The 27530-nt window shown below is 44.0% G+C and overlaps 1 protein-coding gene across 1 annotated transcript in view; it reads left to right on the plus strand.

The window, feature by feature from the left end:
- The first annotated feature begins 387 nt into the window (after positions 1-387).
- Positions 388-27530, plus strand: part of LOC137570466 (alpha-1,4-N-acetylglucosaminyltransferase-like) — a 50626-nt gene continuing 23483 nt past the window's right edge. The window contains exon 1 of the mRNA XM_068279135.1: positions 388-633. Within this exon, the coding sequence (XP_068135236.1) occupies positions 403-633 (231 nt within the window). The 5' untranslated portion in view covers positions 388-402. The remainder of the gene's footprint in view (positions 634-27530) is intronic.

Consider the following 27530-nt stretch of genomic DNA (forward strand, 5'->3'; position numbering starts at 1 on the left):
AGATTATATATCCAGGAACACAGGAAGAGAATAACCTGGATGTAGAATCTACGGCCAGGAATGTGTAGTTGTTAAATACATTACAAAAGATCTTCATTGCAATGTTTTATCTTAATAAGATATGATAATATTATTTATTGTATTTTGTGTTTGTTTTTTGTTCTTTTGCAGACTGCATTTTACTATCTGTTAAAAATGATTAAAGCACTGAAATTTTTATCATTGCTGCTGCTTATCACAGCTGCTGGACAAATATACAGAAGCAACAACATTGATTTTTTTACCCATTCCATCATAGTAGCCATTTGGCGAGTTGCAGAACAAATCCATTCCTCTCAACTCACTTCTGAAGACATTCTGAGTAAGGGAGAAAACATCATCTTTCTGGAGACCACTGACAGGATGCAGGTGCCATCCCTTGTCTTATGTGCAATTGAGTCAGCAGCACGAGTCTATCCCGACAGACAAGTGGTCTTTTTCATGGAAGGTTTTAACCATACAAACTCGGAAGATGATGCGAAAAGGGCATTGAGTCATTACCCAACCCTCTCGTCTTTGGAAAATGTTCACATCTATCCTCTTAAAATAGAAGAACTCTTCAACAATACACCTCTTCTTCAATGGTACACAGAGGTAAGGATTATCAGATTTCAAGTTTATCAGTAAAGGCAATAAGCAAAAAGGTTATTAAAGCCTACCTTCTTAATATTCTGTTCTCACAATCAACCTCTTAACAGGAAGTTCTGAGGTCCTCAGTGTTACATGTGTTAACTTCCTAGGTTTGAATACAGACTTCAGAGATAAGACAGTAGATTTAAATGATTTTTTATTAAGCTAGCAGAACACCAAATACCGTATGCATTTTTTTTTTATAAATGCTTATCAAGGTCTGCCAAAAACAAGATGGACACATAGGGCCTGATTCACAAAGCGGTGCTAACAGTTAGCACCCTGGTGAAAAGCCCTTTATCATGCCTAAACTCAGTTTAGGCATGATAAGTTTAGGTGTGATAAGTTTAGGTGTGATAAGTTTAGGCATGATAAGTTTAGGTGTGATAAATTTAGGCATGATAAGTTTAAGCGCCAACTGCGTTAGCACCGCAGTGCACAGCTGATCAAAAGTTTTACGCTAGCAAAGTCTGGTGCACTTCGTATAAAGTTTAATGGTGCTGCTTTGCGTGCGGGACTTTGCAAGCGATCTAAACTTATCTAAACTTAGCATGCCTAAACTTATCACACCTAAACTTATCATGCCTAAACTTATCACACCTAAACTGGCTTTTCACCAGAGTGGTGCAATGGTTATCATGCCTAAAGTCTCTAACTGGGTTAGCACCGCTCTGTGAATCGAGCCCATAGTTTTATTCTAAAGAAAATAAACATAAAAATAGCTGTAACATTTTAGCATTTTGGCTTGTATCCAATCACATGTCAGTAACAAATGTCCAGTCCACCATGAGTTAAGTTTGATTGAAGCCAGCTGTTTAAAGAACGTCTTTGTTTTGTCCAATTCCTTTTTCACCTTAAGTCCATAAAAGACATCCCTTTAGATCTATCTATCTATCTATCTATCTATCTATCTATCTATCTATCTATCTATCTATCTATCTATCTATCTATCTATCTATCTATCTATCTATCAACCTACCTACCAATCTATCTATCTATCTATCTATCTATCTATCTATCTATCTATCTATCTATCTATCTATCTATCTATCTATCTATCTATCTATCTATCTATCTATCTATCTATCTATCTATCTATCTATCTATCTATCTATCCATCCATCCATCCATCCATCCATCCATCCATCCATCCATCCATCCATCCATCCATCCATCCATCCATCTATCCATATCTATATACATAATAGACTAAGTGCCTCAACCTTCAAACAAGAAGAAGAAGTACTTTGCATGAGAAAATTTATGCGTGCTCAAACACCAAGTTTAAGGCCTCTTTTCCACGGACTGTTGAGCTGTGTGCTCACCAAGCAGTTACCAGGCAGCTGTGAGAAGATACCAGGCAGCAACAAGCAGTTACCAGGCAGCAGCAAGCAGTTACCAGGCAGCAGTGAGCAGATACCAGGCAGCAACAAGCAGTTACCAGGCAGCAACAAGCATTTACCAGGCAGCAGTGAGCAGATACCAGGCAGCAGTGAGCAGATACCAGGCAGCAGTGAGCAGATACCAGGCAGCAGTGAGCAGTTACCAGGCAGCAGTGAGCAGTTGTGAGTGTTTGAGAGGCATTTCACTGCCTATTCACAGTCCATGGAAAAGAGGCCTTACCCTAGCAAGTCTGACATTGCAAATCTGGCCTAATTGGCTATTCATGAGGCAATGCTCATGCAAATGCATGCACAAACCAATACCACAAAGCATTCACCCTGCTACATGCTACATTAGCACTATCCGGCTTAGTGCACACCAGAGCGGTTCGGCAGCGTTTTGCGATCCACTTGCGGCTGCGGATACGCTTGGGTAATGTATTTCAATGGGCTGGTGCACACCAGAGCGGGAGGCGTTTTGCTGAAACGCATCCTCCCGAGGTGAGGCATTTTTTGGATTGCGGAGGCGTTTCTGCCTCCAATGTAAAGTATAGGAAAAACGCAAACCTGTGAGAATCTGCTCAGCTGCCTGTGCAGACAGGCAGCGTTTTGACCACTGTTCACGTCTGCATTCTGCAGGTCTCTTTAAGAGAGACTTTCTGTCAGTTCTGCAGCTTGTGTTGCTGAGGAATTTGCATACATTAGTCATGCAAATCCGTTACCTGCCTTCTTTTGATGACTAGCACTATAAAAGCATTCTGCTCCCAGAATGCTTTGCTGGACATTTCCCTTCCATGCTCAGTTCCTGATGGACACTGCTGGAGTGTCAGCCATTGCTATCTAGTATAGTTAATTCCTGGGGGTTGCTTTTGGCTCCCCTTCTAGCCCAGTCAGGTTGTATTATCTGTATTGCCTGTTCTGTCTTGTCTTGCCTGTTTGCCATTGTCCTGTCCCTATGGTGGTTGACAGGAAATGGTTCTGATCTATGTTCTTGGAGTATAGCTGGTGCAGCGGTTGCTACCAGCTATCTCTTCTGTTCTGTCTTCTGATATCGCGCTAGCTACTTTGTGCTAGCGCTGGGGATCCTTCTGTTCTGTCTCCTGGGATCGCGCTAGCTACTTTGTGCGAGCGCTGGGGATCCTTCTGTTCTGTCTTGTCGGTCGCGATTGCGCTGTCACCAGCGGCGGTTGATAGCGAATCGTTCTGTCTTGCTGAGATCGCACTAGCCGCTAGCGTTAGCGGCTGTGGATCTTTCTGATCTGTGTTCCTGCTTGGATCACACTTGCTCTGGCGGAAGAGCGGTGGATCCTTCCTGCCTAGTTCTTGTTTTTCGTGTGTCTGTCTTGTCCGCTGCGCTTGCTACAGGCTCGGTGAGGTAACCGTTAAGCAAGCGCTCGCGTCCCCTGTTTCATGTTTGTCTGTTTATGGTTAGTTAGGCGTGCTTGTCTCTATTGTGCTTATCACGTGGAGATCGCGCATAACCGCGTGCACTGTTGCGAATGAGTGCAGTGTTCGCGGTTAGCTAGCGGTTGTTATTTTCCGTATCTCCTTATTGTATTTGCTGTGCCTTTGCTACCCTCGTATTCTATTCTGTTCTGCCTTGTGTCACGTCTCGCGATCGCACCTCTCGCGATCGCGTTCCTATTTCGTATCTGCTGTTGTGTGTGCGCGGTCGCGGAGTGGCGACTGGATTGGCGCACACACATACAACCTATCCCCTTTTGCTCAATCTCATTCGCAATCGCCTCTCTTGCGATTGCGTTCTGCGCTTCGTACAATTCCTGTCTGGCACTTGTGGAGGTACAGAGGATTGGTTCCTCTGCACTCCCCAGCGCCATCTGCCGGCAGGAATTTCCCTCTACAGGTGCGTAGCACCTTTTGCTGGGTTCCTGCAAATTATACGCTTGTGGAGGATCTCCGCCGTGTCAGCGCACGCGTTGTGCGCTGATCACGGGGAAAGTTCCACAATCGTGACAGAATGACCAGCCCAACCCAAAACCCCAGTGTAGACGGAATTTCCGATTTGTACGATTTTGTCGAATATGGCTCTTGTACCTTTAAGAGATTTAAAAAACTTGAACCTGAATCAGCAGACGAATTTTTGTCTGAGTGTACGAAACTGTTAGCGAACCCTGAATTCCAATGCACCCCAGTGTCTACCTGGGCCCCCCAAATGGTCTACATTCTGTTGGGGGGCGAAATGTCAATGTGGGGTTATGATGTGTTAAATCATACCACCCTGAGTCAAAGACCCCTGGAATTCTTGGCCTTTTTAATTCACAATTGGCTGAGATTACCTCAATTACCATACCCCCTTAATGAGTTGTTGTCAGCAGCTCAATCAGCTGTTCCATCTACTCTTTCATCCACAAAGCAGCCATCCAAAGCCTCTAAGTCTAAACGTAAAAGATCTAGGAAGGCTTCCCAACGGAAAGATCCGTTGCCCCTAGCAACCACAAATAAAGAGGTTATTTCTGTCAAGTCTGAAATGGGCAAAACCATGCAGTATGATAATGATGTTTATAATGCATCTGCTAATCAGTTTCCAGGTTTTTTGCCCCAATCCAAAGCTTATGTGGATCCTGCTATAGGTAGGATCGCACACTACATTAAAGCAGTTAAAAAATCTGTTCTTGTTCCTGAACTCCACCCCTATGGAGATTATTTGGATACTGGCCTGTTTGAACCCCCATTTGCTTCCTGGGATATTGGGGCCTTGCTGGAAGAATTCGATTTTGATTGGAAAGCCTTTTGCGATTTTTACATCGCAAAAAGCGAAGATGTCTTGAATGCTTGTCTCGATTCTATGTACCTTCTGATTGATTCCGATGAATGTGACAAGGATGATGTGGATCTGTTGATCTATGTATGGCAAACGATTTTGGATGAGTTGCACACACACCAACCAATTGATTCCAATAAAGAGACATCGTTGTCGGATGATTGTTCCTGCCTTTCTGGGGTAAAGCATGAGAGTCTTGACTTTGTGCAATCTGAAATGAATGAGTGTGCCGCTGTGGTTGGTTCCTGTGCGAATCCCGAAGGATTCTCTCCTGACAGTGTGCAGTTTGAATCTGTGCGATCTGATGCCTGTTTCTCGGATGTTCCTGCAGATTGTGATCGGCATGAGTCTGCCGGTTTCCTCAAGGATGTGTGGGATCCTTTGTCAGTTAGAAACAGATCTTTGAGATCTTCTGTCTGTGACCCTGCTATGGGGAAAATTTCTCGACTATGCAGCGTCAAAAGTAAAATTATTATGCCTAATAAAGTTTATCCTGTTGATGTCGCCATTTCTTCTGCAAATGAGTCTCTGTCTCACCCTGTTCACACCTGTAAGGGCCCGTTGCCTGGGGACAGTTGCTCCAGCGTTTCGGTCCTAGATGCCTTGCAGTCTGCTCCGCAGATCGCGGAGGTTTGCGCTATAGAAGCGTCAGTTTCACAACCTAAAGTGAATTTTGATTCGCAGGTTTTGCGTTCTGATTCCTCCGATTCGACATTGTTAGCCGAATCTAAGAGTGAGACAGCGCTTCGGTTTTGCGAATCTGATGCTGAACCCTCTTTGCCTTATTCAGAGACGCTTTCTCTGAACCTGCCCTATACCATGAATAAAAACATGTGTTCCTTTTACACTGACGTTTGTGAGCCCCTTTCTTGCTCTGAGGGAAGTTCTGACTCTCCACCCTGTACTCTGGATGAGTCAATATTGCCTTGTACAATATCTCCTGCCCTGCCCCTAGAGGCTCGTCTAGGTATTGCTGCTATTTTTACCTGTTTTTCTGCAGTTTTGGAGTTACAAGCTAGTTTGACTGCCACACAGAATTCTGGGTACAGTGAGAATGAAGTTAGGGAGTCAGTGTGTGTTCCAGTAAATATACCTGTACATTCCCCTCATGATGATGAGATCCAGTCTCAGGTTATGGTGGAACCATTCCTGGGACATCTGCCCTGTCCACAGAATAAAGTTCCAGTTCTGCCCTGTAACATGGATAGTTCAGAATCCTTCCTAGAAAACTTGAAAAATGATGTTCCTGAGGTCTTGTTTGATGTTCTGGAGGTCCCCGAGTTCCTCCCAAAGGGTGCAGAACTTGTAGGAGATGTCTCCAGTCCCCCAAGTCCTTCTGAGGTGTTGCCCTCTTCCGTAGGCATTGCTGCCTTGCTGGCTACCTTTTCAGCTCTGGTGGAGCTTCAGTCATGTGTAGTCAATGATGATATTGCAGTCACAGAAATTTCCGAATTTGAATCCGAGTTTTCTTTTGAAAGTCCAGTGCTTGAGACCAATGCTCGTGATGATTCTCTGCCCGGTCCTGGTTTTGGTTTCCTCATGCCGGACTCTGAGGTTGGCAGTTCCCCGACATGTCCTGAGGTTTCTCCTGTGCTGGTGTACCCCAGTGTGCTCTGTGACCCAGAAAGCCCAAGTTTGCCTCGGTTACCAGCATACTCAGATGCTTCCTCGGTGGAGACATGTTCTGATTTAGCCTGCCTGCTTGCATGCCCAGAAGGGGTCCCTGAAAGTCTTGATCTTGATGGGTGTCCTCGTAATTCTGAATCCGGAATTGTCGTTGGTTCCATGGGGGTTCTTGGTAATTCTCCATGTGAGCCTGGTGATTGTTCTGCCCTCTTGGGATCTCTGTGGAGCTTCAAAAGGTTCTGGGAGATTCCGGGAGAAATTTTGCTTGGTACCCTGGATAAGATCAACGGTGGCTTTTGTGTTGTAAGGGACACTTCGAACAGGTATTGTGGCAGGTTTGGTATTTTCGGACGCTCCTTGGAAGGTGGTGGGTATTGTCTGGAGGGTGTTGATGGCTTCTTCTCTGGCGTTCACAGTCCTGATGGGTGTTATACTGAGACTGGTAGTACTGATGGGCATGTTTCGGTGGCTTCTGTTTCCGATGAGGTCGGTTTCGGGTGGACTGACTCTGGAATTGGACCTTGTCGGGCTGCCCCGACCTTCATGAGTCTTCTGTTAGAATGGTTTGGAGATATCGGTTTTGAGGGTCGTCTGGAATTCGACCCTAGAAGGGGGGGTACTGTGAGAATCTGCTCAGCTGCCTGTGCAGACAGGCAGCGTTTTGACCACTGTTCACGTCTGCATTCTGCAGGTCTCTTTAAGAGAGACTTTCTGTCAGTTCTGCAGCTTGTGTTGCTGAGGAATTTGCATACATTAGTCATGCAAATCCGTTACCTGCCTTCTTTTGATGACTAGCACTATAAAAGCATTCTGCTCCCAGAATGCTTTGCTGGACATTTCCCTTCCATGCTCAGTTCCTGATGGACACTGCTGGAGTGTCAGCCATTGCTATCTAGTATAGTTAATTCCTGGGGGTTGCTTTTGGCTCCCCTTCTAGCCCAGTCAGGTTGTATTATCTGTATTGCCTGTTCTGTCTTGTCTTGCCTGTTTGCCATTGTCCTGTCCCTATGGTGGTTGACAGGAAATGGTTCTGATCTATGTTCTTGGAGTATAGCTGGTGCAGCGGTTGCTACCAGCTATCTCTTCTGTTCTGTCTTCTGGGATCGCGCTAGCTACTTTGTGCTAGCGCTGGGGATCCTTCTGTTCTGTCTCCTGGGATCGCGCTAGCTACTTTGTGCGAGCGCTGGGGATCCTTCTGTTCTGTCTTGTCGGTCGCGATTGCGCTGTCACCAGCGGCGGTTGATAGCGAATCGTTCTGTCTTGCTGAGATCGCACTAGCCGCTAGCGTTAGCGGCTGTGGATCTTTCTGATCTGTGTTCCTGCTTGGATCACACTTGCTCTGGCGGAAGAGCGGTGGATCCTTCCTGCCTAGTTCTTGTTTTTCGTGTGTCTGTCTTGTCCGCTGCGCTTGCTACAGGCTCGGTGAGGTAACCGTTAAGCAAGCGCTCGCGTCCCCTGTTTCATGTTTGTCTGTTTATGGTTAGTTAGGCGTGCTTGTCTCTATTGTGCTTATCACGTGGAGATCGCGCATAACCGCGTGCACTGTTGCGAATGAGTGCGGTGTTCGCGGTTAGCTAGCGGTTGTTATTTTCCGTATCTCCTTATTGTATTTGCTGTGCCTTTGCTACCCTCGTATTCTATTCTGTTCTGCCTTGTGTCACGTCTCGCGATCGCACCTCTCGCGATCGCGTTCCTATTTCGTATCTGCTGTTGTGTGTGTGCGCGGTCGCGGAGTGGCGACTGGATTGGCGCACACACATACAACCTATCCCCTTTTGCTCAATCTCATTCGCAATCGCCTCTCTTGCGATTGCGTTCTGCGCTTCGTACAATTCCTGTCTGGCACTTGTGGAGGTACAGAGGATTGGTTCCTCTGCACTCCCCAGCGCCATCTGCCGACAGGAATTTCCCTCTACAGGTGCGTAGCACCTTTTGCTGGGTTCCTGCAAATTATACGCTTGTGGAGGATCTCCGCCGTGTCAGCGCACGCGTTGTGCGCTGATCACGGGGAAAGTTCCACAATCGTGACAAAACCGCTCTGAAAAACGGCAGTTCAGAGCGGTTTTGCAGGCGTTTTTGTTACAGAAGCTGTTCAGTAACAGCTTTACTGTAACAATATATGAAATCTACTACACCAAAAACGCTTTACAAAACCGCAAAATGCTAGGTGAAATGCTACAGAAAAATAAGAAAAAGCGTTTCAAAATCTGCTAGCATTTTGCGGGTCTGCTAGCAGTTTTTGGTGAGAGCCGTCTGCACCCACCTCCCAATATTAAAAACAGGCACTTACCTTAATGTCCATTGCTTTCTGCTACATGCACATTAATTTGGGGGCACCACATGAGAAATGAGAGAAGCATGGGTCACCCTGAGCTTTAGAGCTCAGGGCTGGCTCACATACAGCACTCCAGAGGGGGGGGGGGAGGACAGGCGCACTCACTCCAGGGTTCACACCACCGGAGCAAGCCATCCACCACCTGCCTCCAAAGGATAAAAACTGCACAAAATGCTGTCCATGACAAAATTTATGCGCATGTAGTAGAACCCAATGGACGTTAAGGTAAGTGGCTTTTTTTAATAGTAGGAGGTGGGTGCGGACGGCTCTCCCCAGCGCTGGCTACGCTTGGGGGGGGGGCGGCTGCGCCACCCAGCCTCCCACTCCAGGGTGCCGCTGTGGTTCCCAGGCAGCGAGAGAGCACTTTGCAGTATTGGTTTTTTGACCCTGCATAGTTTGGCATGCGAAAGCAAATGCATATTTGCATGAGCATTGCCTCATGAATAGCCAGCCAATTAGGCCGGGTTTGCAAAGCCAGACTTGCTAGGGTTAAACTTGGTGTTTGAGCACGCATACATTTTCTCACGGAAAGCCTACTTCTTCTTGCTTCAAGGTTGAGGCACGTACTCTATTAGATAGATAGATAGATAGATAGATAGATAGATAGATAGATAGATGCGGCGCATGCTACAACGCGGGTTGGCTAGTATATATTATATGAACACATATGTTCTGTCATTCTCTGTCTATGTTACAGTAGCAATAACAAGTATATGAATCCTTTAGAATTATATTGATTTCTGCACAAATGGGTCATAAAATCTTCATCTAAGTCACAACAATAGACAATCACAGTTTGTTTAACTAATACCACATGAATAATTAAATGTTTCCTTGTTTTTATTGAACATACCATGTAAACATTCACAGTGCAGGTGGAAAAGGTATGTGAACACTTGGATTCAATAAAAAACCTCCTTTGTCAGCAACAACTTAAACCAAACGTTTCCTGAAGTTGCAGATCAGATGTACACAATGATAAGAAGTAATTTTTGACCATTCCTCTTTACAGAACTGTTTCAGTGCAGCAATTTTCTTGAGGCCATACCATTTCATCTCAATAGGGTTGAGGTCAGGACTCTGACTGGGCCACTCCAGAAGGCATATTTTCTTCTGTTTAAGCCATTCTGTTGTTGGTTTACTTCTGTCCTGTTGCAATACCCCAGGATGGCCACTTCTAGGGAAAGTAGCAGCAGTGCTGAACTTTCTCCATTTATAGACAATTTGTCTTACTGTGGACTGATGAACATCAAGGCTTTTGGAGATACTTTTATAACCCTTTCTAGCATTATACAAGTCAACAATAATTCTTAATTTTAGGATGTTCTGGGAGCTCTTTTGTGCGAGGCATCATTCACATCAGGCAATGCCTCTTGGGAAAAGCAAACCCAAAACTGGTGTCTTTTTTTATAGGACAGGGCAGCTATAACCAACACCTCCAATCACCTCCAATCTCATCTCATTGATTGGACTACAGCTGGCTAACACCTCATTTCAATTAGCTCTTGGAGATGCGATTAGTCTGGGGTTCACATAACTTTCCTCCTGCACTGTAAATGTTTACATGGTGTGTTCAATAAATACATGGAAACAATTAATTATTTGTGTGGTATTAGTTTTAGGAAACTGTCACTGTCTATTGTTGTGACTTAGATGAAGGTCAGATTACATTTTATGACCAATCTGTGCAGAAATCCATATAATTCCAAAGGGTTCACATATTTTATTGCTACTGTAACACAGACAGAGAATGACTAAACATATGTGTTCATATATATACAGTATGTGCTGTGTATATATATATATATATATATATATATATATATATATATATAGTTCTATAAGGTTAACATAGATAGATAGATATATCGATATATCGATAGATAGATAGATAGATAGATGATATGACGTAATATGATTTAAGCATTACTAAAAATATGTCCAAGGTATACCTTATCATGTGTATGAATTCACTACATTACTTCTTCTGCAAGGTTGCCTGGTTTTCAGCTGTCCACAAAGATGTAATATTAGTGGTCACAATGGAGGGGGGGGGGGGGGGGGGGGGGGGTTGGGGGTGTCCTGGGGGCTTTACGGACCCGCCCCCCCCTACTACCCACCTACCAGAGTTTTTGCGCATGTGGATTTATGCGGCTATATATACCTGATCCTGCCTTGCATCTCCTCTTCCTTCTGGCAGCCTGAACTACTCACTCTGCATACATAGCTCCTGGGCATGTGACATGTGAAGCCATGTGTGATGTTGTACAGATCAAGCAAAAGGAGGTCCGCACAATGTCCACAAAAGACAAGTAACTTTATTATGGACGTATCCAAATCACCACATCATACAGCTGACATGTTTCGAACCTGACTGGTTCTTAATGTTGTACAGGATTGTAGCCATTTTTTAACTCATGTCTTGTGGGAGCCTCCATTTTGTGTATATCTGTCTGCTGTTTGTGTAAAATACCATGGCATGTAAGCAGTGTACATTTACATTCCATGTCCTGTAAACTGCAGTAAATATGTTTAGCTAGCCACCATTCCATAGGAAAAGTGTAATTAGCCAGCCATTGCCCTATGCAAAATAAGTAAATAGACTGATGTGTGGGGAACTCTGTAAGATGTCAGAAGTAAACATACGCACCTCTTTGAAGCCCACCTACAATGGCAGTTAAATGTAACACCTACACAGCTACCCATTCAACGGAGGAAGCTGGACATTAGTAGGCTATTGTCACAGTAAATATCTAGACCATCTGGTGTCTCAGAGGATGCAGGAAGCTCTGATCTTTGCATGAAAGAGTTAGGCCTGGATGTACCAAGGAGGAAATTGGAGTGTTTTTAATTTTTTGGATGAGGAGTTTGGGTAGTCCCCAGAAGATAGCCATAAGCTAGGTCTATGCAGTTCGCCATGGCCCACGTGGCCATGATTGACAGCTGCGCTTCACGCAGCCGCAGTAAGGCCGACCCCATGGTCGGCCTGAAGAACGAGAACGGAGACCGGGACAGTGGCGGGGAGCAGAGCGGTTGGCGTGGGACAGACGGCTGCAAGGGGCTAGAGAGAGCCCCATGTGAGTAAAGCTCATTTTACCTAATTTGGCTAACCCCTTAAATGCAGTAAATTACAGATAATTTAGCAAACTTAACAGTAGTGGAAATTTACATATATCAAAATAAAGAGCAATTCATTTCATGATGGGGTTTCCACGGGGTCTGTACGCAGTGCATACGGACATCCTGGAAACCCCTCCGAAGTGGGAGCACTTTGGCCAGGGATCACTATACAGCCGCAATATGGCTGTATAAAGATCCCTGGCAACTTTACCTATTTTTTAAACTTTTTTTATTGTTCAGATTGTGAAAAAAATGATGTGGGGTCCTCCCTCCTGAGCCTCTTTAACCCCTGTTCACACATGCAGGCTGGGATAGCCAGAATGCGGACCCCTGGCCAAGTGGGGCTTCGCACCCTGAGCTATACCAGCCCACAAGGTCCATGGTATGGGGAGGCTCCGGGGGAGAGGGGCGGCCAATCTCCACCAGAGCCCTTGTCCAATCCATGGACAAGGGGCTCTTCCCCACCTCTGGTGCTCCAGAAGGAGGTGTGGGTCGACGATGCACTGGGAAGGGTTCATGGTGGCTGTCACAGACCACCAGGCCGGTCTGCGGGTGGGTCAGTCGATCAGCGTCAGAAATCCTCTCACACGGTCATTTGTTTATCACGAAGGGTAACCCGCGTTCGCAATTTGATGAACTGACTCGCGAAGGGAGCGTTCTGATACCAACCGATTCACCACACACATACAATTCAAAGAACTGCCACCAAGCGAGTTACACAGCCCGCTACTGTAATTTTACTAGGACTTCGAGAACGCTCTATTAACCCTTTGCGGTATACAGGAATCTGGGTCAGATCTGACTATCTGAGCCAGATTCGCGCATACGGGTTATAAGTGTACACTTCTATTAAACACGGGGTAGCGATTTCAGGAGAATAGGTACGATTGTGTATGTTCAGCAACAGGTCATAACCGCTAAACGATTTTTAAAACGTTTAATAACAAAAATGCATTACATACAGTTATATACACCTATTAACATATAAACACAGAGCTTAAAAATAAAAGGAATAAAGTCAGAAAGTTCTTACTTAGTTAGCTGAGCAGTCCATTTGAAGCATGAAGAAAAATAGTCCAGTTTAAAGGTAGGCATTCAGGTTAAAAGTCCTTTGTACACAACATGCGCCCGGTTCTCCTTGAGCACATGTCTGGACCTCCCTGGTCGATGGAAATTGAAGAACTGGGCAGGTTTGGTCCCGCCCCCCTTTTATAGGACCTGAGTTTGGGGCTGTCACTACCTGGAAAGTAGGTGTGTTTAAGCCAGGGTTATCTCTTGGAAGCCAGGTTGCCACCCTCAGACTTAGAGCAAGAAATGTACCAATTTATTAATAATTTGTGTGACTCGGCCCAAGATTAGTGTATTGCAAATCCGAGACTATATTCGTAAACGGCTCGCAACCCTCTATTAAACGAGGCTATGCATGCCTAGTCTGTCGCATTCGCTCTACGCAGGCCGGATAAAGTGGTTTCTATATGGATTCCTGATAGCTAGAAACGTGCACTTTAGGTGAACGATAGAACTGTTTCCTAGGTATCAGAAAATGAAATGTTTGTCTTGCTGTGCCAAACCTATTTTGAATTATTAATAAGTTAACGTTCCCTTTGTGTGAGGCTATGAGCTTGGAGGGAAATTTGAATCTCAACCAGTTTGAGCTGGTTTGGTGGAGATGAGCTGAGTGACCAAATGGCTTCTCGGCAGGAGAGTGAGCCACTTGTGAAGTTCTTTCCTGACACAGGATGTGGGGGAGGGCTGCTGCTCCCAGTAAGAGAGAGGGAAATTGACATCTATTGTGCATTTACCCAGGACTGACAGGAACTGTGCACGACTATGCGAAAGTCGATGGCGCTAGCGCACAACTTTTGCGTAATGTTCGTCACAGTGGCATCTGGTATTCCCCTTTAAAGAGGGGACCACCAGATGTTTGTACCCCTCCCAGGAGAAAATAATATAGGGCAGTGATGGCTAACCTTGGCACTCCAGCTGTGACAAAACTACAAATCCCATCATGCCTCTGCCTCCCCCAGTTATGCTTACAGCTGTCAGAGTATTGCAATGCCTCATTGGACTTGTAGTTCCACCACAGCTGGAGTGCCAAGGTTAGCCATAACTGGCATAGGGGTAGAAAGTACCCCTTACCTATCTCCACAAAGGGTTAAATGAAATAAAACATGAAAAAAGTCCTTTAATATTGTAAATTAAGCAGAAATTCTTACCTTTACCTTTGAAAAAAAAATTCCTATTCCAATATCCTCAGAAATGTCCCACGCCAATATCTTCTATCTTGCAACCTTGATTGGAGATCTCTGCCGACCCATGCACACATGCCACCACACGCGCAGCTCTAGCTATACTTAGTAGTATAGAGCTAGAGCTTAGCTAGATCCAAAGCATCTTTGAACTTTCCTCCAAGTCTCCCTATATCAGGGTGCTATGGGTGTTTCAGGGTGACAGTGTAGGTGGGCGCTATAGGTGCGGTGGGCGGGCAGGAGAACGGAAATCAAGGAGGACAGAGAGGGAGATGCAGCTTTAGCTATACTTAGTATAGCAAAGCTAAAGCATCTTTGAATTTGGCTCAAAGGCTCCCCATTGGTCTTTTAATAGACCAATGGGGAGCCTTGGAGGGAAATTCAAAGAGGCTTTGGCTATAGATATACTAAGTATAGGATAGGACCGGTGGTGTGTGGCGGGGGGTGTGCAAGATAGGGGATATTAGCGTAGGATAATTCTGAGGATATTGGCGTGGGAATTTTTTTTAAAGGTACAGGTAAGAATTTCTGGTTAATTTAGAATATAAAAGGACTTTTTTCGTCGTTGTGTTATTATTTCATTTAATCCTTTGTACCCTATACTCAATTCTCCTGGGAGGGGGCCAGGCATCTGCGGGTCCCTGCCGACGCCCCCCAGGGCGTTGGCAACTTCCACCTCCTCCTGGGAGGTAGAGATGTTGCGATTATTGGCGGCAATCTTTGTGTAGTGGTCGACATGCTTGTGCGCACGTTGGCAAGAGTGCAGGCCATGGCAGTTTTCCTGACCCTGTGGTCTGGCTTCAATGACAGTAAAGTGACCCAGAAAACACTGATTCTGCAGTGTGGGCCCAGTGTTGGCCTAGTCGGCTTTATTGAATGATTGTCTGAGGTGACCATAAAAAAAAGGTTTTGCCAAAACTTATAAAGCCGATCGAATTTAATGGGACAAACTATAGCAGTAGTGTACACAGCTCTGGGTGGGTGCCAGTGGGCTCTGGAGTGTTGCACACACAGAGATATGCAATAGTACTATCAGAAAACAGTGGGGAAAAAACACTGGAGGGATACTGTGCCGGCTATTTAATGTGGCAAACAACAGCAGTAGTGTGCACAGCTTTGGGTGGGTGCCAGTGGGCTGTGGAGTGGCGCACACACACACAAAAACAGGAGAACGATGTAGTCGCCCTCAAAAGGGCTATTTGGGGTGCTTTCACAGCAAGTCAGCCATCAAGGAACAAGAAAACAGTCCTAGCTAACTTTTCCTATCTGCTGCAGCAAATGCTCTGTCTCTTCCTCTCACTGCAACAGCCAGAGACTAAATCCAAAATGGCTAATGCAGCTGCATTTTTAGAGGGGGTAGAGGAGGTGCTAGCTGATTGGCTGCCACGTGTGACGCCAAGTGTCCACCGTTCGACGCAAGTGCAAACAGCTGTCCTTTGCCGGGAACTGTCCACCAGTGAACCGTTCGGGCCATCTCTAACTGGAGGTGGGGAAGAGTCCCTTGTTTAATCCATGGACTCGGTTGGGGCTCCATATTATGGCTATCCCAGCCTGCATGCAAGACATTGGGTTAAAGAAGCTTGAGAGGGGACAGCCCATGTCTTTTTTTCTTTTTTTCCCACACTCTGAACATTAAAAAAAGTTTCAAAAAATAGGTAGAGTTGCCAGGGATATTTATACAGACATATTGTGGCTGTATAGCGATCCCTTGCCAAAACGTTGCCACTTCAGAGGGGTTTCCTGGAAACCCCATCATGAAATTCATTGCTCTTTCTTTTGATATATGTAAATTTACACTGCCGTTAGGTTTGCTACATTACCTGTCATTTACCACATTCAAATGTATTCTTTTTTCCTATGAAACTTTAAAATTGATTTTGTCAAAAACTATAAGGTCTTTTTGAAAAAAAAAATCCCCATTGTACCCACTGGCCCCTCCACATACCCTGAAAAGTTGGTGTTTCTAGCACGTAAGGGGGCTTCGCTATTAACCTCTAAATTTGGCAGCCATTTGCCTGCCATTGGAGAAAACGGAGATTCACCAGATTCGCAAATTTTTGTGGAGATTTGGATTCGAAATTTGCAAACCCTAAATTTGATATACGACCCATCACTATTGGAGATGTTCCTTTTTAATTTTAGAAATCTACAGGGAATAAAGGAACTACCCATTTAGACCTTTGTCCAGGGATGCTTGGATACCTCTTTTTGAAATTCAAATTGATCCGGATCCGGATAGCTAGAAATCTGGATACGATCGGATATCCGAAATCGATCCGATTAAAATCGGAGTAAATCTGAATAAATCCGGATATCCGGATTGAAAACCAGAAGTGGCCTTTAAATTGCTTCCAAAACGTTTTTTTATAGTAAATGATGCATGAAGCTGGGCGGCGGTGCAGGAAGTGATGTCAGTGGAGCGCTCGCTGGAACGCGGAAAAGGTGAGTGTTCCCCGCCCGTTGCCTCTTAATCTATACGCTGCCGCTGGTACTTAACTTAGCGGTGGCTGGATGGTGTACTGGTTAAGGGCTCTGCCTCTGACACAGGAGACCTGGATTCGAATCTCGGCTCTGCCTGTTGTTCAGTAAGCCATGACCTATTCAGTAAGAGACCTTGGACAAGTATCCCTAACACTGCTACTGCCTATAGAGCGCGTCCTAGTGGCTGCAGCTCTGGCACTTTGAGTCCGCCAGGAGAAAAGCGCGATATAAATGTTCTGTGATTGTTTGTAACTATTTACAGCTGGAGGAGAGCACAGATCGGGGGACCCAGGCGAGGGAGGGGGGGGGGTCCGACCCCCCTCCACCACCGCTAGGCCCAATACTCCCTTCCTGCCCGATACCCCTCCAGCTCAGTGCCCCCCCGTGCGATTTTTAAAAATGTTGCCTCAGGCGGCAAAAAGTCTAGGGCCGGCCCTGCATAACCTAAAGCTGGCCATACATGCATCAATTGTTAGGGACAGAGTCTTTCACTATGATCGAATCATAATGGCTTTTCCACCTGTCAGTACTGAATATGGATGTGGCCTATAGGGTTTCATACTATAGTGAAGTGGGTCATGGGCAGGCAGTGATTCACTGACCACCAATAAAAAGCAGGTAAGCAAGGCATGGATGTTGGGGGGGAGTGAAAACAGTGATGGAAGGAGGGATACCGAAACTTTGGAAATTAGCATTAACCAGGAAGGGATCATGGTGCCAGCAGGGAGGTCAGTAAGGATGTGTCTGGTAAACGGGGAGGGGATATCTGAGGTGGAAGAGGGGCATATTTGAAGTATTAGTAGAGATGGTGGCGAAGGAGAGGACATAAGTGAGGGGGGCGGGGAAGGAATTAGCTTTGGGGAATTAAAGTGGCCATACATCTTTTGACTTGACAGCCGACCGACCAACCATTTTGATATTATCGAATTGGATAAAAAATGTGGGTGGTAATTGGTTGAATGGACTAGATTGTGAGCCCTTCTGAGGGACAGTTAGTGACAAGATAATATATGATCTGTACAGCGCTGTGTAATATGTCGGCGCTATATAAATACTTAAAATAAATAATGTGAGATGTTGGGAAATCTTAGGCCAATGTGGTTGTCAGGTGCGAAAATCACGGCATGAAATAACCATGAATGATAGACACTGCGTAAACCCCGGCCAGTGTCCCTCAAAATGTATTATGTGCACCCGTTGCCTGTATTTTTGCATTTGCGCTCCACGTGACTACTGGCATATATGACGTGGGGTGCGTGTGTGATGTCATTTTGGGCTGGGGCTGCCATGATAACAGGCTTCTGGTTTGTGTTTTCCCCCAGGCCAAAAGGTCCCAGTCCTCCCCTGCTAACGCTAAGACCTCCCTGGTGGTGCCTAACCTTAAATCTCCCCTGGTGGGGCCTAACTCTAACCTTGACAGTGTTACATTCAATCCAATTTTATTTTTGATACAAAGTAATGTGCAGATTATGATATACCGTCAATAAAGTTTTTGTAAGTGACTTTGAAGCAGAGGTCGATACCATTTATTTTCTTTAGTACTTTCTACAAACGTTGACCTTGTGCTCCCCCAAATTGGGGTGTTGCATAACTAATACCAGTGAGTTCCATGTATGCAATTATATAATTACATTCAATCCATTCACCGTTTTGCAGTTAAATAACTTCTGCAGTTTGGCTTATGTAGGCTAGTAGTGATTACTTAACTAATTTTTTTTTTCCTGGTAGATCTTGATATACGGATGTCTGTTTTCAACCAAACTATCCTGCAGTCCTCTAAAAGCAGCAAATTGTAATGGAAGGGTATTGAGGGCAAAGGAAAGTGATGTCAGAGCAATGGTGTATTGAAGGGAAGCAGCAGATTTGGGCGCATGAGACAAGTGGACAAAAAGGGCGTCCCATTCACTCCCATTATAAATATCGTTTAATGGGTGCTGAACAGGGAAAAAAGGGCGCCGGGGATTATTAACGTTTTACAAACGGCGCCCGGAGATTTTTATTGATTTATAACTGTGCTTGTGATGATTTACGTTTAGAAAATGAGCCCATGACGAATAACGTTTATAAAAATACTAAACATATTTATCCTATTTAATTAAACCATTATTTAACATTTTAACCCTTACTGTTTGTAAAACATTATTATTCACAAAATAAAGTGATCAGTACGTAACATAAATTGCAATATATTTTTTACAATCACTATTTGTAAAACATTTCTAAAACATCATTATCCACCCCAAAAAAATATTTAAATTTTTTTATTTAAATTTTGTATTTATTAATGTTTGTAAAACATTATTATCCAGAGGGGGTCTTAGGTTTAGGCACCACCAGGGGGGTCTTAGGTTTAGGCACCACCAGGGGGGGTCTTAGGTTTAGGCACCACTAGGGGGTCTAGGGGTTAGGGATAGGTACAGGGAGGGTTCTGTGTGAGAGTAGGGTTAGGTATAGTTTTAGTACAATTTTAATAATACTAATCAACAGTTATTATGAATGTACTTATATTAATATCATTGTTATAAACAATATTTTCACATTTTATTATAATAATAAACGATAAATCAAGATTATTCATAACAATATATAATTATAATGTTTAAACAAATAATACTGTTTTTTTAACAAACGTAATTATAAGTTTCAGTTTAGAAACAGGGAAGATTAACGTTTTAAGAATTGCCGATTTCATACACATTATTTAATGATTTATAAATTCTTAAAACACTATTTGTAAACGAAATTCTACACAATATTTTTATAAACGATAATACTGCTTATCGTTTACACCACGCGCCCTTTTTTTTCTTCTTGTTAGCCTTTCATTGGTGCTATACTGGTAATAAACACCTCTATATGTGCAGCAGGCAGCTAGTGGACAAAAAGGGCGCCGCCATTCACTCCTATAATAAATATTGTTTAATAAGCGCAGAACAGGAAAAAAGGGCGCTGGAGATAAATAACATTTTACAAACAGTGCCCGGAGATTTTTAATGTTTTATAACTGTAATTGTGATGATTTACGTTTAGAAAATGCACCCGTGATGAATAACGTTTTTAAAAATATTAAACATATTTAACCTATTTAACTAAAACATTATTTAACATTTTATCCCTTACTGTTTGTAAAACATTATTATTCACAAAATCAAGCGATCAGTACATAACTTTAATTTGCAATATATTTTTTACAGTCACTATTTGTAAACCATTATTATCCACATAATAAAGCGATCACTAAGGGGGGTGGTTAGGGTTAGGCACCACCAGGGGGGTGGTTAGGGTTAGGCACCACCAGGGGGGGTCTTAGGTTTAGGCACCACCAGGGGGGTCTTGGGTTTAGGCACCACTAGGGGGGTCTTAGGTTTAGGCACCACCGGGAGAGTCTTAGGTTTAGACACCACCAGGGGGGTCTTAGGTTTAGGCACCACCAGGGGGGTCTTAGGTTTAGACACCACCAGGGGAGTCTTAGGTTTAGGTACCACCAGGGGGGTCTTAGGTTTAGGCACCACCAGGGGGGGGTCTTAGGTTTAGGCACCACCACCACCCATGGGAGCCAGCATGTATATGGGTGACAGGTGTGGGCGGAGTGGACGGTGGGAGCCGGCAGGGACTTAGAGTGTATGCGGCGGCCGGCGGGTGAGCGGCGAGGGGACTCCCAGATGACACCATGAACCCCCCCCCCCCAGGAAATCGCGGCCTCCACCTCCACCGCCCATCGGAGGTGGAGAAGAGCCCCTTGTCCTTGGATTGGACAAGGGCTCGGAGGGGGAGGGGAAAGCTTGGCTGCCCCTCCCCTTCCGAGACTCCCCAATCCATGGACCATGCGGGCTGGTATAGTCAGGGTGCGGAGCCCCACGCGGCCGGTGCTCCGCATTCTGGCTATCCCAGTCTGCATGGGGGACAAGGGGTTAAAGAGGTCTGGGAGGGGGGACCCCACATCGTTTTTTTTTATATTTCCCACACTCAGAACGAAGTAAGTAAAACTCTTCCCACTTGGGGGAATCTATGAAAATAAAACACTATTGTTACCTGTGCAAAAAAAACTGACATTTTCCGCATTTAAAAGACATTTTTGCCCTTGAAACTTAAAAATCGATTTTCTCAAAAACTATAAGGTCTTTTTGAAAAAAAATGTTTCCCTCTTATTCCCACTGATCCCCTTAATATATCCTGTGAATTTGGTGTTCCTAAATTTTAAGCAGGCTTTGCTATTAACCGTTAAAGTCGGCGGGTTTTTAAATGTATATATTTTTCCTTTGAAATTTTAACATCGATTTTCTCAAAAACTATAAGGTCTTTTTGAAAAAAGATTTTTTCCTCTTATTCCTTCTGAACTCCTTAATATATTCTCCAAATTTGAGGCTCTTAGCACTTAAGGGGGCTTTGCTATTAACCCTTAAAGTCGGCGGCTTTTTTATATTATACGGGAGCGTAATATTACGCGATTACGGCAGACTGTGTAATTTCAATGGGAGTTTACTGTCTTACGCGTAATTTGTTACGCGTAATAACGTAACCTACGGTCTACGCGTAATTAATTACGCGTAATACCGTAACCTTACACGTAACGCTTACGGTGCATTTGTAGTGAATTACGATGCGTAATTACGCTAATGCGTAATTTCGGCCCAGCACTGGGTTCATCACAATAATATACAATTATAACGATTAAACATTTATTATCGTTTTGTTAATAAACGTAATTACAAGTTTCACTTTTGAAACAGAGAAGATTAACGTTTTCACTATTGCCGATTTCATACACATTATTTAATGATTTTTAGATTTGTAAACTAAATACAAAACAATATTATCGTTTACACCCCGCGCCCTTTTTTCTCGACGCCATTTTTGTACATACGCGTGCATTTAAGAGTAGTAATCCTTAAAGGGATACTGTAGGGGGTCGGGGGAAAATGAGCTGAACTTACCCGGGGCTTCTAATGGTCCCCCGCAGACATCCTGTGTTGGCGCAGTCACTCACCAATGCTCTGGCCCCGCCTCCAGTTTACTTCTGGAATTTCTGACTTTAAAGTCAGAAAACCACTGCGCCTGCACGCCCGTGTCCTCGCTCCCGCTGATGTCACCAGGTGTGTACTGCGCAGACACAGACCATACTGGGCCTGCGCTGTGCGCTCTTGATGACATCAGCGGGATCGAGGACACGGCAATGCAGGCGCAGTGGTTTTCAGACTTTAAAGTCTGAAATTCCAGAAGTGAAACAAAGGCGGGGCCGGAGCATCGGTGAGTGGCTGCGCCAACACAGGATGTCTGCGGGGGACCGTTAGAAGCCCCGGGTAAGTTCAACTCATTTTCCCCTGACCCCCCTACAGTATCCCTTTAACTAACTGTTTCCTTGCTCTGATTACACTTCTCTGAGACTGAAACTGTCCTTGGTAGGTTTTGAGGCTCCATATTAATAGAGTGCTTGGGGCCCCATGTAAAACTCGCACTGGGGCCCCAAGCTCCTTAGCTATGCCACTGTGTCAGAGGGAGTTCCTTTGAAAAGGAATTGACACCCCCTCCCTCTCAGCACCAACCTATGGGTGTGTTCTGAGGGGACTGCACATGGCTGGGGGGGGTGTGCAAGAGGGAAGTGACCTCACCTGCTCCGACATCCTAGAAGATTAGGCGTTGCATTCAAAATTGATTAGCTAACCATAAACAGACAACAAGGCTGTTGTTTTCCAAAAATTATATACACAATTTATTCAAATGCTCCCAGTAAACAGTCGCAACGCGTTTCGCAGGCAAAACCCGCTTCTTCAGGCAATAAGGGACAGGAGCAACAACACTGAAAATGACAGAGATACATAGCAGGCATCAGCATACTGTGTGTGGTACAATTGTATAGGTACAGTAAATTACATACATACATACATAGTCTTTCTAGTATGAATAGTGTTAACACTGAACTGTCTAATATTGCACTTAATCCTGTGTCAAACAATGTACATAATGTATGTCTGGACATTTGTATTTGTAACAGTGCATTACTCTCATGAGGAAGGGATACTTTTGGGCTGTGCTGACTCAGTGGGGGGTTGTGCTGTTCAATGGTGAAGTAGTTCCTATACTGGGTGGAAAGCCTAGTGTATTGAAATAGTGCCCAGGGGAATAATGATGTTATTAAGTAGCGTGGGTGGACAGGAGTATCAACTTACCAGCGTCAAGTCTGGATGATGCTTGGCACCTCTGTGCCGATATAGCGTGTGTGCAGGGTTTATGAGGGGAATATGGGAGAAGACGGTGGGCATGAGGGGGGTGGGGCAATGCGGGGAGCGAGATTGGGTTGCTCAAACTAATTGGCCAATGCGGAGGGGCCGGGCTGGGACCTGGATACGGTGGAGATGCGCGCGCTGAGTTATTTGGGATAAGCAGACGCGCGCAAGGGATTGTGGGGCGAGTTCCACGTGGCATGTCTTGGTACGCATGCGCGCACTTTGTTATGTTATGCAGGGAGTGTGGAACGCATAGCACACTTCCGCATACAGGGTGGGCAAGTCTGAAGAGGGGAAGGGAGGGAGTGAAGTGAAGGGCAGGTTGCCCATACTTGTAACATATACAGGCTGCATGTTATACTGAGGTGTCCATATAGTACAATAGTTGTTTTTGGAAGGGGTCTTAATCGCCATTCATCACATTTACATTGTCAAGTTGTATTATATGAAGAGCGCTGGTGCCCCCCAGTGGACAAGAAGTATACACAATCTGCAAAACAAATACATTTAGAGATGCATTCAATACTATATTGTAAGAGGATATTTTAGCCAAACACAATATCAATAGTAAAAAATTGATTCTATAGGTTTAGAACCATTCTTATTCAGAGCATATGAATTTAAAGAGAATATAGGTCTGTGAACAAAAATGACATCTACTTGCACTTGGGTACATCTGTCACATTTCTACCCTTTCATGGGTATCATAAACAGTGTTCTGATCACTACAGCCATGATAAAAACTGTCTACATTTGTGTGACCTTCTGGATAAAAATTATGACATAAAACAAACATAAAAAATAAAATACCGACTTAAATATACAGTACACTTTAAATTTAAAAGTCGATGTGACTATTTCTTAAAAGGAGAGGACGGATAAAAAGCTTGAAACAAATCTGTAAAGGGGTGATATATTAATAGATTTTTTCCAGTTGCTCATTAAAGAGACTCCGTAACAAAAATTGCATCCTGTTTTTTATCATCCTACAAGTTCCAAAAGCTATTCTAATGTGTTCTGGCTTACTGCAGCACTTTCCACTATCACATTCTCTGTAATAAATCAATGTATCTCTCTCTTGTCAGACTTGTCAGCCTGTGTCTGGAAGGCTGCCAAGTTCTTCAGTGTTGTGGTTCTGCTATGAACTCCCCCTTCCAGGCCCCTCTATGCACACTGCCTGTGTGTTATTTAGATTAGAGCAGCTTCTCTCTTCTCTCTTATCTTTTACAAGCTGGATAAATCGTCCTCTGAGCTGGCTGGGCTTTCACATACTGAGGAATTACAAACAAGGGCAAAGCTGTTTGCAGGAAGAAAAGAGCAGCCTGAAACATGGGGGAAAGAAACACACAAATGATCTCTTGAGATTCAAAAGGAATGCTGTATACAGCCTGCTTGTGTATGGATGTATTTTTCTATGTGTGGACATACTGTACATCAACCTACTTCCTGTTTTGGTGGCCATTTTGTTTGTTTACAAACAAACTTTTTAAAACTGTTTTTAACCACTTTTAATGCGGCGAGGAGCGGCGAAATTGTGACAGAGGATAATAGGAGATGTCCCCTAACGCACTGGTATGTTTACTTTTGAGCGATTTTAACAATACAGATTCTCTTTAAGGCCACCTGGAGTAAGTGATTTTAGGATTTGGATCCAATACATCTCACGTGATTTAAGGAGCTCAAACGAGTTGAATCGGTTTTGTGGAATTTTATCAATGAGTGTGATGTGAAATAGTTCCGGGTTACTATCGTGGTGGGTGGTGAAGTGTCGTGATACGCTATGAAGGGGGTATTTATTGATTATATTCCTTTTATGCTGTCCAATTCTTGATCTCGCGGGTTGAGTGGTTCTGCCCACATACTGGAGCTGGCATGGGCATGTGATGACGTAGATTACATATTTTGATTCGCAGTTTAGATGGTATTTAATCTGGTGCTCTGTTTTAGTGACCTGGGATCGGAAAGTCGAGGTCTGGTGGATGAAATTACAGGCCAGGCATTTTTTGTGATTGCATGGAAACGATCCCGTAGGGGACTCAAATGGGGTAGGGGGAGGGTTTTCCTGGGGTGTGCGTAGCTTACTAGGAGCCAGCATACCGCGCAAGTTGGGGGCACGCTTGTAGGTGACTGCTTATTTTGTCATGCAACCACTTCGGAAAACAAAACGCCAATTATCAGACACAGAAAACGAGGATGCCGAGGGAAAAGAAAAAAGAAACAAACGCTAACAATATCCAACGCTACCGACCCTACCAACAGCTCAACAAATAACAAAACAAGCATCTTTAATCTATCTAACCATACCTTGACAAAACAAGAATCCAACCTTCTAGAAAAAGGCCTGTCATTTTGTCCTACTAACAACTCTGACCTGTTTGAATTGTTTAGTGACCTCAACAGGTGGCCTTAATGAGCAGCTGGAAAAAATCTATTAATATATCACCCCTTTACAGATTTGTTTCAAGCTTTTTATCCGTCCTCTCCTTTTAAGAAATAGTCACATCGACTTTTAAATTTAAAGTGTACTGTATATTTAAGTCGGTATTTTATTTTTTATGTTTGTTTTATGTCATAATTTTTATCCAGAAGGTCACACAAACGTAGACAGTTTTCATCATGGCTGTAGTGATCAGAACACTGTTTATGATACCCATGAAAGGGTAGAAATGTGACAGATGTACCCAAGTGCAAGTAGATGTCATTTTTGTTCACAGACCTATATTCTCTTTAAATTCATATGCTCTGAATAAGAATGGTTCTAAACCTATAGAATCAATTTTTTACTATTGATATTGTGTTTGGCTAAAATATCCTCTTACAATATAGTATTGAATGCATCTCTAAATGTATTTGTTTTGCAGATTGTGTATACTTCTTGTCCACTGGGGGGCATCAGCGCTCTTCATATAATACAACTTGACAATGTAAATGTGATGAATGGCGATTAAGACCCCTTCCAAAAACAACTATTGTACTATATGGACACCTCAGTATAACATGCAGCCTGTATATGTTACAAGTATGGGCAACCTGCCCTTCACTTCACTCCCTCCCTTCCCCTCTTCAGACTTGCCCACCCTGTATGCGGAAGTGTGCTATGCGTTCCACACTCCCTGCATAACATAACAAAGTGCGCGCATGCGTACCAAGACATGCCACGTGGAACTCGCCCCACAATCCCTTGCGCGCGTTTGCTTATCCCAAATAACGCAGCGCGCGCATCTCCATCGTATCCAGGTCCCAGCCCGGCCCCTCCGCATTGGCCAATTAGTTTGAGCAACCCAATCTCGCTCCCCGCATTGCCCCACCCCCCTCACGCCCACCGTCTTCTCCCATATTCCCCTCATAAACCCTGCACACACGCTATATCGGCACAGAGGTGCCAAGCATCATCCAGACTTGACGCTGGTAAGTTGATACTCCTGTCCACCCATGCTACTTAATAACATCATTATTCCCCTGGGCACTATTTCAATACACTAGGCTTTCCACCCAGTATAGGAACTACTTCACCATTGAACAGCACAACCCCCCACTGAGTCAGCACAGCCCAAAAGTATCCCTTCCTCATGAGAGTAATGCACTGTTACAAATACAAACGTCCAGACATACATTATGTACATTGTTTGACACAGGATTAAGTGCAATATTAGACAGTTCAGTGTTAACACTATTCATACTAGAAAGACTATGTATGTATGTATGTATGTAATTTACTGTACCTATACAATTGTACCACACACAGTATGCTGATGCCTGCTATGTATCTCTGTCATTTTCAGTGTTGTTGCTCCTGTCCCTTATTGCCTGAAGAAGCGGGTTTTGCCCGTGAAACGCGTTGCGACTTTTTACTGGGAGCATTTGAATAAATTGTGTATATAATTTTTGGAAAACAACAGCCTTGTTGTCTGTTTATGGTTAGCTGGTCCACCACCGCAACCAAAACATTTTAAACTTTTTATCTATTTTTAGGCGCCTCTGTTTACCTTTACGCATCTAGAAATCCACCCTTGGTGGAAGGGTGATCTACCCTACAATTTCCTCTATCCACAGAGAGCGACGTTTTACTCCTGAGTGGGGACAGGCTTGTTCTCCCCACCTGCCTTTAACAGTGGTTGCTTCAGAGGCAACCCTGGTTTGTGAGTATATTACTTACTTTTCATTTACCTCCCATCCCCTACTAATACGTACTACACTATATTGGGCTCTCGGTCTTCTATCTTTTTATTCAAAATTGAGTTTTTTTCATCGCCATTTTCAGTGATACTGAATACAGATGATCAATGAAATGCAAATACTTCTGAGTTCATGTAGGATTCTGTATATTTGTATTCAAATGTATGCAGCTTGAAAACAGACCAATCAAGTCCCACAAAAACGATAGCGTTGCATAAAACCCTGCATTTTATGCACCAATTTTACTCAATGGGCAGCATAAAAAAATGCATGGGTATGCATTTGTAATTTGGCGTTTTTAAAATCACTAGTTGTGTAGCATATTATGCATGAACGCATCAAAAACGCACAAATTGAAAGTCAATGGAAACCCAATGTATTGCGTTTTGTATGCGTTTTTTGATTTTTTTTATGCTTTTAAAAAAAAAATATATTTTTTAAAAAAGATTTCTGTGTATTTCCGCTTCCTGTTGTCTTCCTAGTGAT

Source organism: Hyperolius riggenbachi, chromosome 4 (genome assembly GCF_040937935.1).
Source record: "Hyperolius riggenbachi isolate aHypRig1 chromosome 4, aHypRig1.pri, whole genome shotgun sequence".
NCBI classification, from domain to species: Eukaryota; Metazoa; Chordata; class Amphibia; order Anura; family Hyperoliidae; genus Hyperolius; species Hyperolius riggenbachi.